At 43.3% G+C, this 17285-nt stretch overlaps 1 protein-coding gene across 3 annotated transcripts; it reads left to right on the top strand.

Annotated features, from left to right (window-relative positions):
• Positions 1-214: 214 nt before the first annotated feature.
• Positions 215-17227, top strand: cttnbp2nlb (CTTNBP2 N-terminal like b). 3 transcript variants are annotated; one of them, XM_040152627.1, is made up of 6 exons: positions 215-240; positions 2853-2965; positions 3398-3505; positions 12444-12695; positions 13258-13365; positions 14716-17227. In XM_040152627.1, exons 2-6 carry the CDS (start codon positions 2915-2917, stop codon positions 16018-16020), a joined length of 1824 nt encoding a protein of 607 aa, XP_040008561.1. In that variant the 5' UTR covers positions 215-240; positions 2853-2914; the 3' UTR covers positions 16021-17227. The 3 variants fall into 3 exon arrangements, with proteins under 3 accessions (XP_040008561.1, XP_040008560.1, XP_040008562.1); XM_040152626.1 differs by lacking the exon at positions 215-240 and adding an exon at positions 527-716; XM_040152628.1 differs by lacking the exons at positions 215-240; positions 2853-2965 and adding an exon at positions 527-716.
• Positions 17228-17285: the final 58 nt, after the last annotated feature.

Below are 17285 nucleotides of genomic sequence, written 5' to 3'. Positions count from 1 at the left end.
CCGACTGACTCGACTGACCCTCATGTGGAGCTGCGACTCAACTGTGTGAAACGTGTTGAAATGTCGCAATGCACGTTGGACTTGCCTTCCGCATGGTCACACCTACCCCCGACCTGATACACTGAGCAGCGGAGAGTGTGTCAGAGAGAGGGTTGTGATGCCGTCGTTTGGCCATTGAGGGGATCTAAAACACCGTGTACGACGATGCAATAAAACAATCGGTTCTACGACTTTTTCTAAGTACGTTTACGGATTGTCTACGCAGGAGCAAAATTTAAAATCTGTCTTTTTTTTTCTTCTTCTTTACAAATTTCATAACTGGTTCGCACCCGTTCTCTTAAAACTACCTCTACAACTACTTATCCGAACTATCAGGGCCTACAAATTTATTGTGCAATTAGAACGAATCTGCAAACACTTAGAAAATTCACGCTGGGACAAAAGTGGTGGGTGCCTGAAACAAAGAGGTTTATCCCACAGACTCGAGAACGCCCTTGTCCCCGCCCCCCTGGCGACAAGCCCGCCAGCCGTTGGTCAGACGGTTGCACCGCGGCCCTCTGATTGGCTGGCAGTCTCGTCAGTGAACGTCTGTTGTTCGCACTCGCCTCAGAGCAGGAGTGCCCGTGACAGCGGACTGGTTTGATTCATGCTGCCGTGCAGCCTCATTTTTTTGGATTGGCAGAACAATTAATGTGGCGAGAGCAGAGCGCATGAAGGTATGTTTCCACGTCAGGCTGTGGCAATATTTGCTACTGGCTTCCAGAAATTAAATCTCCAGTTTGATGGGGGCTTTTCAGTTAGCTATCAAAATGCAAAAGTCCGGACAGGTCTCCTTGCTGCATCTATGTTCTCGTACTATATGGGGCTTTGCCATTTATGGTAATCCGAAACTTTACAGCCGCAAACTAGACAGGACTTAATGCTTAATAATAATGCCAAAATAACCTTGAGGTAAACAGTAGATAGGAGCAACAATCGCTGAGATCCAAGGGTCCTACGTTGAGTTCATATTCAGGCTAATGGGTGTGAGTCCTTTAGTAATATTGATGCAGTATTGATTTCACCATTATCACTCCAGGCAATCTATATACATAATAGCTAATTTGATGTCTGCGACACTTAGTAATTGAACTGTATATTGCCAGCGAGGAAAATGATGACAGCCCCCTGTGTCAGACAAAGGCCAAGGACGGCAGGTGGATCCCGTGCTGTTCCTGAGCAACCGCTGCGACCATTTGTTCCTTTGAACGCGTTAAGCCCTCTGTCCTGCACGTTGGAACACATTAGCGCGGGTCCTTCCTGGTTTCTCTGCCTGGATCAGTAAAGTTTAACCTGACTGCGTTTTTGCTATCTGGGAGAAATGACCGTAAAAAAAAAAAAAAAAAGAAGGCGAGGGGAAAAAAAGGGATCAGAAAACAATGAACTGTCTGAATGCACACATGCACACATAAGCAGGGTGGCACAGTGGCTATTTTTGACACTCCCCACAGACAATCCTTGTCAAATTAGGTGTTAAATGCTTCGGTATTGACTTGTAGATCTGGCTTGATCAGCGTGAATGTAACATCTCTTGACAAAACCCTTTAAAATATTTCCATTGTAAACCTGTTACCAGTTCATCTACCAACAGCGAAACTGCCACACCGCCACTTGAAACCATGCGGGCTACAGAGTGGTATTCAGGGATTTGCTCTTGAGTGATGATTCCCATGGTGTGGGCATCCCTGGAATGCTGGAATGATTTTCCATGGAAGCTGATTTACAGATATCAGGTGACACATCGGGACTTTGGCCTACACTGACAGCCAGCAGCTCAAACACTCACTAATAACTGCAATAAACTGACTAATATCAAAAAAATGTGTACACGTGTGTGGTTGGGCAGTACTGGAAACCACCCTTGCAATACATGTCAAGTTAGTAGCCAGTAAATAACTACTGATTCACACTTTGTTGCTTTGCCTTGAATATGCGGTGAACCACAGAATGCACCGAGGAATTTCTGGAGAGACTTAGAGTGTTCTGGGACGCTGCAGCAAGAAAGTAAACAGCACACTTGAGATTCAACCTTTGCTGGCAGAGCAGAGGAGAGAAGGAGTTTGTTTAAAGTGAAGATGAGGACGGTTGCTTTCATTGCTCACGCAGACGGCTGACAAATTGAAGGAAAAAGTTGACTGGGGTAACATAACAATTGCAGGTGCTTCCGCACAGGTCACGAGGGCTCACTGAACGGTCTGATGAGTATGAAAATGTTAAGAATCAAAAGCCGTGGCCTCCACAGTCAGTAGATCTCAACTCAGGTGAACACTTACAGATTTGGGACCCAAATGATAAACTACACTCTCCACCATCATCATCAAAACCACAAATGAGGGAATATCTTTTTGAAGAAATCCCTCTACTAGAGTTTCAGAGTCTGGTAGAATCTATGCCAAGGACCAGTGAGGCTGTTCTGGTGGCTCGTGGTGGACCTTACTAAAACACTTTATGTTGGATTTTTGCTTTAATTTCACAGACATCTGTGTGTAGCATAAGATACACGGCAAGTCTACTGTACATTCTGCAGACTACAAACTCTCTAGGCATCCTACATTGAGTTTTGTTATTTGATGTCAGTTTTGTTTATTTGTGTTGTGGGGGAGAGAGAACGATGTGAGGAGTAAGAGACAAGTCTGATCATTATAGCTTTTGTTATCTGACATCACAGCTTGCACGTAACTTGTCAAACGGGATTAACACTCCGAGGAGCAGCCGCCGCACTATTATAAGGCACTGGCAGTAACATGAAAGCAACCTCACCGCTACTTTAAAAGATGAAGTCAACTGTGTTTTGTGTTTTTATTCATTTTAAGGATGATGTCAGCTATGTGAGGCGTGTTATGTCTGGTACCTCTGACTAGACTGGGGCTGGCTGATGAGTCACAGGATACAGAGGATGGAGTGCGGGATGGCTATTACCTTGCAAGTGTGTGCCAAATCAGATGTTTCAAACATTCACATTCGCCTAACAGTCTTCAGATCACACTGAACCTTTGCAGTGGACAGTTGTTGCTAAATAGAGCAGACAGCAGTCCTCAGTCCCTCAGCAACTTAACATGCAGATATGCTAATGACTTCCTGTTTATAACCCTGAGAACAGCCCAGTGAGGCCACAGACGGCACCCCGAGTGCCATCCTATATCAGCTCTGTGGCACTCACTTCATAATGCACGCAGACGAGCCACCAATAAGTGCTATTCTGCACATAAATTCATTTGCATTACCTGGAAGCATTCATATTCCTTGTGTTGATAGATCATTCTGATTGCATTTTATGTTCATTTGTAAAACCAGGTTTTCACGAATATCTCTTTCTCTTATTCTTTCCCACTCCCTCTGTTTCTCTATCTCTGTTCAGGAGGAGAAAATGAATGTGGAGGCTCTGAGCAGAGCAGAGCTGCTGACTCTCCTGAGTATCTTGGAGGGAGAGCTGGAGGCCCAGGATGTGGTCATACACACCCTCAGGGTAGGTTGGACACTACAACCTGTAGTAACAAATCCCCCAATGGACTTGGGAGTGTGTGTACATACAGTAATTATAACTGAAAAATGATATAGCCATTCTAGAAACCGATTAAATTAAACACACTATATGCCTTGTCTTTACTGAAGATATCCTTAGACACTAAAATTAACCTGTTTCAGCATTACACCCCCAAAAAGAATGTCAGCTAACAGGGAGGGGATGTGTAAACAGGAAAGTGAGGAAACAGAGCTAATAAAGACAATGGCACAGGAGCCCTTCTGGTTTCCCAGGCCATTTATTCCACCAGAGCAGCAACATTGTTGCTGGTCAGACCAATCTCTGGCCACAGTTAAAAGCAGCGTTTTTCATTTTTTTCCAGTTGAGGAACTATCCAGACCAAATTTGTCTACATTGTGTCAAGATCCAGTTCAGGCACATTGACCATTTGTGCTCACATTTGTTTTAATCTGGGAAACTCCCGTTGCTGCTTAACAGAAACAAATCTTAGACAATCTCTAGAGAACTCCTGAATCTTTTAGGCACCTTATCCAGTTGGACCGCTTGAATAACCCGAATGCACACAGTGAACAGCACCTCAGACGTTGCTCAACAACAACCTTATCACGTTTTACATTTCTTACACAGTTGTTCCTTTTAATCATCAGTTTTGTGAAGCTCATTCCCTCATATTCAAAGAGATAGTGTAGCTTTCTAAAGCTCCAATGCTTTGCAGTGTTGTGGGGCTCTGATTGGCTCTCTCCAGGACCCTGGCAGCTTTTTACACTCATGTCCACAGCAGCTGCTCCGGGCTTGGATAAAGTTGCTTAGGCCCTGAATGTTGGACTCATTGTCTGAAGTAGTGGTTGAGGTTGTGATGAGGATAAGTAGCAACCATGACTGTCTTTCTGTAATAAATAGGCCTTCATAGGGAAGTTTATCTAGCAAGCAAGTGAGGCTGTAATCATGAGTTAATTTCAGTGTCAGGGCCTGAGGGGGAGCCGTTCTTACCACACCAGCTCAGATGCATCTGGAAAGGCAGTCGTCCAGTTGTGACGCACGCAGGGTTTGGCCTGAAACTCAACACATACACACACAGTCTTTCCCTTAGGACAAATGTATAGTTATCTTGTTGTTGGGACCAACTATTCCGTTTTCCGTATCTTTAGCTATATTGCTTGTTTTCCTCTCCCTCCTTTCCTCCCTCTCTCTCCCTCACACACAGCCACATTACGGGGGGTCTTTCATGTTTGACCATGACCCACGTCCTATGTGCCCACTCCCTCACGAACACACACTCTGATAGTCTCTGGTGGGCCAGTTAGAGGCTGCAGTGTTTATTGTGGAGAGGATGGACAGAGTTGTAGGCTCAAATCACCGACTTCCCTTCTTGCCGCAGGGGACCTGTACACCATTTTAACCGACTGGTGCATGTTAGGACAGATTGTGTGTAGACATGTGGCTGCAGAGGGGGAGTTACAGGGCTTGATAGCTGGCTAATGTGTCCAATATTGAGCTCTGTGTCTGTGCATTGATTACGAACCCAGGAAGTCTGTTTGTACAGCCCGTCTTTCTCTGTATTGGTTTGTTTTTCATCTTCCCACTGCAGTTTTTCTCTTCTCAGTGTTGTCAGGTAACACGGTGCATTAACCAAGCTCAATGTGTTCCAGTAATGTTTACTTGCACGTGAGGACGGTTGAGAAAGGAAAAGAGGCTCTCGAATCCTCCCCCCTCTTTTTCTATTTTAAATCTTAAATCTTTTGTTGTTTCAGCAGCAAGTACATGGGATGCCTGTATATTGCTCGGGACAACCGCGTTCAAGCGCTTTTTAACTCGTTCTTCACCTGAAACCCCTGAAAATCTGGAACTGTATCAGTGTTTACTTACTTCCACTATGTGATGGCGTCATCTATAGGACTTGTCTCCACAGATCTTGATTGTACTGTTACTAGTTCTCATCACTAAGGAGACAGATAAGCAGTTTTACTTCAGGGAACATTCCTGAGAACATGACACCAGTAAATGGTACTGCATTACAACAGGACTGGCATATCTTTTGTGTTGTAATTGTCTATATCTATACAGGAATTAATGCCATTATTATCTTCTCTCTCTCAGGCATAAGTGGCATAAATCCAGTGCTGAGCTTGGTTCTTAGTAGCTCAAAGGAATGTTCGTTATAGACATGAAAATAGATGTGGGTGAGAGCCTTAAAACTACCTGAATACTCACTGAGGGAGCTCTGAAGTCTGTCCTTCTTGATTGTTCTCAGCATTGTTTTTGAGATACCAAGTAAAAAAGTGAACACAGTGGGAAACAAACTTGTAACACTGAAAGTTGAAGCAAAGCCTGTGTCATCGAAATAGGCCTCACATCTGCACCAAGGGACTACTTTCAACTTTTTTGTTTAAGACTTTGTGGCTTCAAGTACCTGTGGTGATAAAACAAATGTTGCTGTTATTTAACTTTTTGTTTACTCAGGCCATCAGGTTTGTGTGGTTTGAATATTATAGTCATGCTCGGCAGGAACTGTGTTGTTTTTCATATGGCGTCATATCCTGTAATCCTAAAATGCTTTGTCTATTTTTGCAGGCTGATGTGTTTTCCTGACTCCATAAACAATAGGGCCTTGCTAGAGTGTGCTGTTCAGATAAGATTGTATATTCTGTTACTTTACAAGAATCACTGCAAATTTTTCACATGTTGTCAAGATTGGTGGGGAAAATAAGATTAAAAAAGAGCAGAAAATAAACATAAGGTGCCCCCAAAAGCAAGGTAATACCTAATGTAACACAGTAATGCACAGTTATCTGTGATGTCAGTGAAGTGCACCTACATCAAGCCTGAGCTTGAGGCCTGAGCTTGAGGCCTAAAGGGTAGAGCTCCCTTACCTGAAAATGCTCAGATGACATCAAAGTACCTCGTGCTTTTATTGCAGAAAATAGGTGCACAGAAAAGCACACCTACACACAGCAAATCACAGATCAAGTTCACAGCAATGACGCGTCCATGTGAGTGACATAGATTGGGTAATGTTTTCCTTTGGATGCCTTTTTATTGAAACCTCTCTTATCCCTAGACCCAGCTAGAAAATGAAGCTTCATATCTGTAATGGTAACAAACTCCACCCTTCATTGTTATTTGCACTGAACCAGAGAGTATTTGCCAGCTACAAATGAAATGGTGATAACAGCCAGTCTGAGATAAGAAAAATCCCTGCTTTTCCAATGAAGTTTGCACTTATGTCAGCATCAGTGAATTCCCCTCAGGTTAATATTTGACCCTCTTTAAAAAAAATACTTGAGCTCTTCTTTGTTCCACCTGATGATGCGTAAGTTATGATTATCAAAACCCATTGCCTGACCAAAGGCTAAGAGCACCTGCTTGCGTGTTTCATCACTAACCACTGATGACAACATTGTAGGCAGTTAAACATTACTTGGAAGTTGTCTCATTGCACTGTTCATAAAGTGAGGTTTTGTTTGGCGTCTTCCCAGTTATCTTAGAGCCATCTGTGGTTAATTAGTGGGTGGGAAGTGTGGAGGATGCGGCAAGAGCCCAAAGCACACACCTTAGCTGACACTTCAAAAAACATCTAATTTTTCTCTTTCTCTCTCTCTCTCTCACACATTTTCTCTCTTTTGAACAACAAAAGCATGTCGACAATCAAGCTTACCCATCTTACAAGTCCATTTTTGTACCCCTTATCATTTGTACATTCAGATCATTATGTATATATCCCAGGTGACCACAATCATTAGGCAATGTTAAGATGGCAATGTTAGAATCAACAATGGCACGATCCCTCACCAGCTTACACTATATTGCCAATGTGGGAACATTGGCAATATAGTTACATTGCTAAGCTAGAAACAATGCTGCAGGGGCTTTAATGCTGGTTTCTGGAATGGTTAGTGGGGATTTTCCTTGTGTATCATCTGGGCAACCTAATCAGTGTACTAAATAAACAACCTTAACTGACTGAAGTAAATGTACAGTTCGTTTCGGTTGCATTTGTATTACAAGTTTGCATCTTAGCCATTGCATCTGGGGCCCATTACATCCTTTTTAACCGAGTTCTGTGTGTTCTTTTGTACTGTGTCTGCACATGCCATGAAATATTTCTTTTAAAGAGCAGCTTGTTTTTCTCATAATGTGAACCCCGTTTTTGTCTCAAGTGAACTTCCCAAATGGTTTGTTAAATATATGCTTTTGAATTCATTTGTTTCTCTTAAAACAAAGCATGCAGTGACATAAATGATACAGAACATTTGCTTATATTAAACCAGCTATTCATTTCCAATTACGATGATCTCAGAGGACATTCTGTACAATCTCAGTAAATTATCAGTAACTGCAGATGAGGGCCCAATCCAGGTGCTGCTACTGTGCTGTCAGTAACGCACATTTCAGGACATCAATGACAAATGTTCTTATCCTGGGAATGTCAGTGCATAATAGTAAATGTCTCCCTGAAGAGATGTCGGAAATGAACTCTCCACAAATTAGTCAGAGCTAGCTGATTAGCTGCTTAGCTTGTGAAGAAAGTTGAACATCTAGCTAATGTTAGATATATTTCTCGGGATTTGGTAGAAGCCACAACAGAGCTAAAAGAAGAGTGAATTTACATGTCTCACATCGTCTGAAACACGACTCCAAATAAATGCTGAAGTTGCTCTGTGTCTGCTGGATGTGTAAGCATGCAACTGTTTGCTAACACATTAATGGTAACAACTTTGATAATGTGGTCATAATATTTCAAGCCATTTGGCTTTCAGCTTGTTGTATAGCTCCTCTGCCTACAAGTGGCCAAAAAATCTGAGTATTGCCTCGAGAGAACCCATAGACAGTATATGGGTTCTCCCAAGACAATACTCTCTTATACTGTCAAAATGTTGTTTAGCTAATGATTATGTTGTCCATAGTGGCTAGTTAGCTAGTCATTAGTCCCCAGCACCAGACTGTCACGTTAAACTCTATTTCTAGTGCTCCCCCCAACAACAAAGGCATCCATACTGTTGGGCTGTGTATTTGATATGTTATTAGAACTTGTGGTCATTTTTTTTTTTTTTTTTTTTTTTACATTTGCCCAACTGGTGCCTTTTAGAAAAAGACTTCATAGCACACAGATCAGGCACAATTGAATCTTTTGTGCATTGTCATGGACACCGTGTCACGTTCCCATTTCTCACTTGCTATGAGTTTCCCCAGCAGATTGTTCTATAATTTCACCTGCTCTTTTTAAATCAGATGTGACCGCCAGAAAATTGATACATCTCACTTGCCAAAGCCTGTCATTCAACACTGATGACAAGTGGTCCATTGACTATATTTCCTTTTCCATTTTTCAGTAGAGGAGATTAGTTGTCCACTCTTTAGGATGAAAACTGCACTACTTAAGTCATACTTTCTCATCAAGGAAAACACTGAGGCCAGAGACAAAAATGTGAAAAGGATCCAATACTAGACGGTCTGTAACTGACCTAATGTCTCCTTTTGTTCTCCTTATTTTTAGTTAAAAGTAATTTATCTTTGCGCTGTCTGATTTTCTGCTCTCTTGACGTTGTGCTTTTCATGCACTGCAGGTTTACAATCAGAATATTGGATAAAATAAACAACTTTTTGTTTTGAAATACCAGGATAAAACTGAAAGACAACCTTATACACCAGTTTATTTGGATGTTTCACAAAAGTAAGATGTTGGAGCATCTCAATGCATTGTCCTCTGTCCTCCTCTTGGGAAGACACTTGCACTGGACTCCTTAGGTTTAAGTTCCATGAAAGAGGCTTCTCATAGCTCACAGTTCTGTTCCTGCTGTCCTTTTGTCTCTGTGTGTTTAACTGTTCTTCTGGAGAGGAGTAATTCACAAGGAATGCATACTTTTCCCATAAGCCCCACTGCCAAGCTTTTGGATTTGCGACGTTACCCTAGAGACAGGCGGTTATGCTAACAACCTTATGCAGCATGGCGCACACACACTAAGGCAAACATACGCCAGCTGTATGCTCATAGATTAACACACAAATAACAGATACTCACATGTGCATGCATATCCGCAAAGCAATTATGTTTTTCTGGCATTTACAGTATTATTTATGAGTCAGATTAAGGACCAAACTGTACATTTGTAACAGGAGATATGCAACCAATACCATTCAGGGCTGTAATTTAGTCCATGCTAACTGCAGAGTTCATTGTCTGACAGTCATTAAAGAGGCTCAGTCAGGAAACAGGACTCCTTGGCTCTTTTCAGCTCACACAAGGGCATGATTGTGCCCTGAGGCTGTAGGTAACTGACTGACGGAGAATTTTTTCAGGTTAAAAGCATCAGGTTGTCTTTCACACCTTAATACAGCTGTGGGAAGGCATTAGAGGATATAGGCTGTTGAAGAAGGCAATTATTAAACAAGCTGCAGCCCACCCATTTCAGTAGTTCCACCATTGTGCAAAATGGTAGAGAAATTCTTATATACTAGGTGCAAATTCAAAAACAAATGATTGTTGATGAAACAATGGACAAAAAGTAAATTAGCCTGTAATATAATTCTTCCGATAACTTAGTTGTAGAGACACTTGTCATCAGTAGCTGGGCAGAAATCAGAGCTTTGCGGCGGAGAGGACTTGTTTTTTATGCTCTCTCATAAAGGAAAGCACACTGTGTCATTATGATCAGATGTATCCTGAGAAAACCATGAGCAACCAGACCATTTTGTACTTCTATCTTTGTGAGGACACTCATTGACATAATGCATTCCCTAGCCCCTTACCCTAAAGTTAACCATCACAACTGAATGCCTAACCCCAACCCTGACCTAATCCTAATCTAAACCTATTTCTAACTGTAACCCTAAAAAGTCTTAGCCCTCAAACAGCCCTTCAAAGGTGTGTCAAAAAGTGAGGACCGGCCAAAATGTCCTCCCTCCAATGGTTTAAAACTCAAACTGGTCCTCACAATGAATAGCCCTACAAGTACACACACACACACACACACGCACACACACACACACACACACACACACACACACACACAAACACAAACACACACACACACACACAAAATCCAATCTCAGCATGGTCCGTAATGGCCTGTTTAATTGTTATTTAACTCAGGAAGCCGCAGTTTTGTCTCCAGCTAGATGAAAAAAAAAGCTTTTCTTTCCTCCAAAAAAACCACACACACACACACCCCCCCAGAGCACAAGTAAACATACTTACAATTGCTTACACACACACACACACACACACACACACACACACACACACACACACACACACACACACACACACACACACACACATACACACACACACACACACACACACTTTGTACTCACATATAAGAGGAAAAAGAGACACAGACATACTACACACACTAGACACACACTCATACCCACTCTCACACACTGAAGCCTACTGGGTCAGACATGGAGACAATGCCTGAGACTGAAGCCATTGAGAAAGTGTCTTTGTGCGAGTCCTGTAATCTCTTCACTGAGGGTTGCATTCTTTGTGCAGCCAAAGAAAAAGCCTCCAATACAGCCTCCTTACTGATGTCCTCAGGGTGTGTGTGTGTGTGTGTGTGTGTGTGTGTGTGTGTGTGTGTGTGTGTGTGTGTGTGTGTGTGTGTGTGTGTGTGTGTGTGTGTGTGTGTGTGTGTGTGTGTGTGTGTGTATGTATGTATTTGTGTATTTGTACTGCAGTGGTCTGAGAGCATGTGAGAAAAAGAGTCTGACAGAGAGGCGGAAGTAGAGAGAGGCATTTTCTGAGAAATGATGAGGAACCGACAAAGGAATGTGGTGCCATGCATGCTTGGGCAGAGGGACAACGGGGGCTGGAGGACCGGGGTGTTTGATGAGGACTGCATGGGGAGAAAGAGACGGGTGTCCCAGAGGCACGCGGGGTGAACCCTGTGGCCTGTGCTTGCATTACTAGCGCTGCCAGCTGACCCAGCATGCCTCCAGAACTCAAACCTACTAACCGTATATAGTTAATGAGACCTCCTGATGATATATCAGTTTGACCAGGAGTGAGGTCAGCAAAGCCCCATCACGTTCCACCTCGCCTTTTGTCATTCCAGCCTGTTTTAGTATTAGTTTAGTTGCTTACCATATTTTATACCCCAGGATCGAATTTTTAGCCTTAAACAAGTATGCTATAACTTTTTTTTATTATTTTGTTTTAGTTTAGGTATAATCTAACCACTTTGTTAGAAACAGCTTTGTGTGTGTGTGTGTGTGTGTGTGTGTGTGTGTGTGTGTGTGTGTGTTTTTCTGATTTCATGGCCTGGTCCTTCACCCCTGCATCCCTGGAGAGGAGTTAACATCTGCCCCTGGTGGGGGTTGGACAGCTCTGCCTCACCTCTTTGTGTTTGGGTTGAGGGGAAAGACCATCTGCTTGTGCTCATGCTGACAATAACATCACTTCACACAGATTTCCTGCACACACACACACACACACACACACTTCTGAGTCAGTGTTCAATGGTGATATGAATCCCTAAGGTTATTACCTATAAGTCAATCTTTCATGCATGATAGGCTAAAGTGTGTATGTCTACGCTTACACAGTATGTTTGTTGTGATATGTGTTTTTCTTGGCACTGGCAGTTGGGTCTCATGTTATCTTCTTAAGCCATTCTTTCCTGTGCTGCAGTAGAATTCATCCTATCAAAACCATGTACTGACATACATAAACACACTGGTCATTTTTTTTTCTCAGTCTGGACTGAACAGGTACATGGACATATATCAGTGTACATGTGTTTCTACGGTGTGTGCGTGTGTGTGTTTGTTCTTCATCATTTAGTAAAATTAATTTTTTCCAGCACCTCTTGGAAGAGGGATTCCTTTTCAAGTTAAGAGTCAGCATATGAGTGTAAGTTAATGTAACAGCCTAACACCATAATTATGTGTGTGTTGTATTTTTGTGTGTATCTATTAGGCTCAACACAGAGACGCTTTCATCCAGGAGCGCTACGGTCAGTATGACCTTAGCGATCCGTTCCTGGCGCTGCAGCGGGACAGCGAAGCCGCGGAGCGCCAAAACAGACTAACCCAGCATCACACGCACCTGCAGGGTCGGGCGGTGGGCCCAAATCCTCTGGCTGTGCTTAAACTGGTCATGGCTCACTGCAAGAGGATGCAGGACAGGATGATGGGACAGTTGGCTGCCGCTGAGAGCAGACACAGGAGGGTAAGAGGCAATGCAAACTCATATACAGTTATGAACATAGACTCAGTGAGTTCTCTAGCTCTCCTGTCTGCGTTTCAAATTTGTGCATGGGGACGATGTTGCAACCACAGAGGGCTCACACTTGTACAATAGGCTCGTTATGTGTGTGAATGTGTGCAGCATTCATCTATTTGTCTCCATGTTTCAGCTACTGTCGACTTGGCTAGGGGGAGTGAGGCAGACAGACAGCAGCTGCACCCAGGGCTCAAAGGAGCTATACAGAGCTTTATCACAGCAGATTTATAAGAGTCATAAACACTCAACTTATAGACTGTGTATGAGTCAACTTTAGAGAGTTGATGAAACAGACAAAACCTTGTAACGAAGAGGAGGTTGTGCTATGCAGGCTGATTAGCCAGTGGACAAGTTTAACAGCAGCAATACTGTGTGGAGGAGGGAAAATCAAAGAAATGTAATTTTCCAGGTTGAGAATGATGTCAAATTCATGCACCGAATCCTGCAACAAGAAAGCTGTCTGCACATCACGTCATATAACTGTTTCTTTTGGCCATACGCTTGACAGATGATAGCTGATCTGGAGGAGGAGAAACGACAGCGTGCCCAGGACTCTGTGCAGAGTGATGATTTCACTGTCATGCTGCAGACAGAGAGAGAAAAACTGCTGCAACAGGTATGACTGACATGCATAAGATACAAGGTTTACATGTACTGTTGTACTGCTTGTGTGTATGTATGTGTTTAAGTTTAGTAAAGATTGTAAAGTCTCAGCAAACTGGTGCTCACTTGCTGATAGATGACAACATCTGTTGGAAGCGATTTCTGTCCCCCCCCCCGGCTCCTCCTCTTTCCCTCTGGTCTGCCTGTCGGCACAGTGTCCTTCTTCATAGTGGTAGCTGTGATTTAAACCCCAGCGACTGAGCAGGGAAGCATCATTGCTGCTCCGATGTGTCACTCAGTAGGTTGGAGAGGGCTTGGCCTTATAAGGCACAGACACACACAGGCACCCGTATGCACAAGCACAGGGCTGTTCCATAGGAAACAGAGGAGGATGAGGCCATTGTTTAGGTGTTTGGCAGCCATGGGGCTTTATAGCATCAGGAAACCCGGGATAATGGATGTCCATGTCTACCGCAAGGTCAGCTCGCGCACACAAGCTATGAGCACACAGTCAGCACCGTTCAAACTTCGCATAAGGGCCTTATGTAAGAAGGGGTTCCTGAGTGTCTCCCAGTCTTCCTCAAGCCTTCCTGTCAGTGTTGTTTTTTGTACACTAATCATATACACTAGATTGTATTTAATCACCTCCCATTTCCTTCTCTTACTCATCAAAGCCTTTAAGCTGTCCAGTCACCCTCTTTTGACCCCGCAGCAAACTGAACTTTCCGTAAACATGCCTTGCAAGCAAATAATTCTTTAACAAGGCAAACCATGAAGAACTGCCCCGCTATCTGTCTCTTCTCACTCTGAAATTACACATACTGTACCTGATCCCCTTTCCTGATTCTGTATGACTCAAGTGGACCTAATTTAAGTGTAGTTTACCAGACAGAATTGTATGTAGATAGGGCCAAGAAAGTTGTGGGAGAAACAGGAATTGATTACCTACAAAGGATGTCAGCCATTTTGAATCTCAGTGCTTTGTGTTGTTCAAATGGGCCCCATGTTTATAAACTGTTTGTCTAATAAAGCAAACAATACGTCTTTTTTACCACTATTTTAAATCAGCTATGTGAATGAAATAACATCACTAGAGTAATTATCTAATCTAATAGACAGAAATAAGGTCGATTTGAACATTTATAAAAAGACTGTCAGTTGCTGCCAACTCAGTTGTAGTATTCAGTTAGAATGGTTTGAGTGCGAAATATATATCCAAATGTTTTATCCCAAAAGCAATTGTATTTTCAATTGCTTCTCCTCCAGTGTTGGATTTAATGCAACAAAGCAGTGCTCTTTTGCCTCCTTGTGGTCAAATGTGGAAGAGCTGTCTTGACTTGTATTTCTCTCCCTCTCTGTCTAGTTGGAAGTGGAGCATGCAACTGTGCGGAGGTTAGAGAAGGAACAAGCACAGTTAGTGAGCAAGGTGGAGGAGTCGCTGTCCCAGCAGCAGCAGCTCTCCTCCACTCTGACCCTGGAGCTCCAGAAAGCCAGCAGCCAGGCTCAGGAGGAGGCTCAGAAGGTCTCCCATCTTCGCATCTCGCTCCAAGAAGAGACTAGTGCCCTGGAGAAGCTCCGGGGTGTTCTTGAAAATGAGAGGAGCCGGGCAGCCCAGCTAGAGGCCAGGTCTGAGAGGCAGCTGGCTGCGTTTGACACAGAACGAGAGCAGATGAAAGCCAGGATCAGCAAAGAGGAGGAGAGGAGTAGGGAGCTAGAGAGACAGGTGGAGGAACTGAAGAAGAGGTTGGCTGAACCTGGAGGATGTAAAGAAGAGGTAAAGGAGGCTGTGACGGAGGTGAAAGAGTCACTTTCCAACATGATGGTGGTGTCCACCTCCGTTCAGACTGAAGCGGATGGAAAGGTAACTGTCACTCCTAAATCCACCTCAATGTCAAAGGTCAATGGCCATCACCCTCATAAAGAGACAGAACCAGTGCAGGAAGGGAGGGGAGCAGAAAATGGAGGGGTGGTTGAGAATGGGGGAGGAGCACCTTTGCATTCCCCTCTTCACACTCATCCTCACCCTCACCCTCACTCTCCCTCCAGCACAGCCTCCTCTTCTCTCTCCTCCTCCCCCATTTCTTCCCCTGTTCTTGCCAAGCGTTTGGGCAGCCCAGGCTTCCATCAGTCCTCCTACCAGGCTGGAGTCAACCAGCGATTCCAAGCTGCCAGGCACAAGTTCCAGAGCCAGGCAGAGCTGGAGCAGCAGCAGCATGGTGGGCCTCTTTCCCCCAGGGACCTCTCCCCCACCACCTCCTCCATTCCTCCCCCACCAGAGCACAGCACAGCTAAGCAGCTGGCCCGCAACACTGTCACTCAGGTGCTGTCCCGCTTCACCAGTCAGCAAGCTGGGGTCAAGCTGGCACCAATCAGCAGCTCTCCATTTGGTACAGACTACCGCAATTTAGCAGCATCTCCTCCTGGGGGGAGGTCGCCTTCTTCAGGGCCCCTATCTCCAGGCATCCGCTCCCCCCTTACTCCTCGCTCAGAGAGGACCCATCCTCCTCCGATTCCTCCCAAGAAGCCAGGCATGAGTCCAACTCCAGGCTCCCCGAGCCACTCTGCTCGGACCAGCCTCTTCCCAGAGCTGACCGGGGACTGTGGGCACAGCAACGATGGGCAGGAGGGAGCCAAGGAACCAGACCTGGTTTTATCTTCTAGCAGCTAACGGCCGGATCATACAAACTAACTACTAATTGAGCCAGGCCTTAATCAACAGTTTCTGTAATATTCATCTTTGCTAGCCCTTGAACCCACTTCATAGCACTCATAATCAGTAGTATAGACAATTCAAAGCTGGACTTGTTCAAACAGATGCATTTAAGAGTTTGTTGCATACCTACCTCTATGCCACAACTTGAAAAACAATCGGAAAAGAATATAATAATAGTATATTATTGATTCTTTCATTGGATTGAATATTTCCTGTATTACCTTTCTTTTCTTTATTTCTTTTATACTGAATATTTGTGAGTTTGAAATTTTAGAATGAAATTATTTATCTCAGTTATTCCCTTTAAACCCTATTAAAGGCATTGAGAACCCACATAAAAAGAGAGCTGTTGATTTCGAAGAAAGACATGTCAGTGGGATTTCATAGCACAACACTCCTTTTCTTTGCCCTTGATGCTCAAACGGCCAGTCCTTTTAGAATAAAAAAAAAAAAGATCCAAAACTGTACATGGACGTAGAGTATAGCAAATGATTAGCTATCACAATTTCACAATAAAGTAGTGAGGAGTTTGTAAATGTTTTCCCGATGAATTGTTATGCAGTTCTTGTGGAGACGGTCCAATAAAACAGTATTATACTGTATATAGTTTAAATGAACAACATCATGTGCATGTGCTGTTTTTTCTACAATACTTGTCATGAATACACTGAATCTTGTCTTGAAAGGGGAGAGTACATGTTGCACTACATTACTGTAAGATACTGTATGTCTGAAATTTCAAATGTTTTCTTCAGGGAAGAATCACTTCGGCTTCACCCAAACCAATTAGGACTATGTGTCATGGTTATGTGGTAAACTCTAGTATATTCCATCAATGAAGTTAATGGGGACTATAGGTTGGAATCTTGCTACTGTAACTATTGTTTCTATAGTACATGTCAAATAATTTACATAGTATCCTGTGTTGTCCTAACAGTCCTACTCAGATATTTCTTTTAGATTTACCATGTCTTTATGCATCTAGATTTAAAACCAAGACTTGCTCGAAAGTAATTATATTAATTATCGGTTTAGATCTGTCGATTTATACACTTTTCTGTGAGGGGCAACATCCCTCAGTTTTCTGTAGTAAATATGCATATCATGAACACCTGCAACACCTAGTGCTATTTTAAATAAATTACCCATGCCTTAAAGTTTACAGTTTGTCAAAGTTTTTCTTTTAAAACTGTTTGGGCTGGCAATTTTCTGAATCTTGA

Source organism: Xiphias gladius, chromosome 18 (assembly GCF_016859285.1).
Source record: "Xiphias gladius isolate SHS-SW01 ecotype Sanya breed wild chromosome 18, ASM1685928v1, whole genome shotgun sequence".
Taxonomy (NCBI): Eukaryota; Metazoa; Chordata; class Actinopteri; order Istiophoriformes; family Xiphiidae; genus Xiphias; species Xiphias gladius.
Note: the sequence above shows the minus strand (reverse complement) of the source record. Positions and strands in the feature narration are given on the sequence as shown.

Coding starts and splice junctions, on each gene's coding strand:
- cttnbp2nlb (XM_040152627.1), top strand. CDS start 2,915: ATGAGTCACAGGATACAGAGGATGGAGTGCGGGATGGCTATTACCTTG. Junction 12,696..13,257: donor CTGAGAGCAGACACAGGAGG/GTAAGAGGCAAT, acceptor TACGCTTGACAG/ATGATAGCTGATCTGGAGGA. Junction 13,366..14,715: donor GAGAAAAACTGCTGCAACAG/GTATGACTGACA, acceptor CTCTCTGTCTAG/TTGGAAGTGGAGCATGCAAC.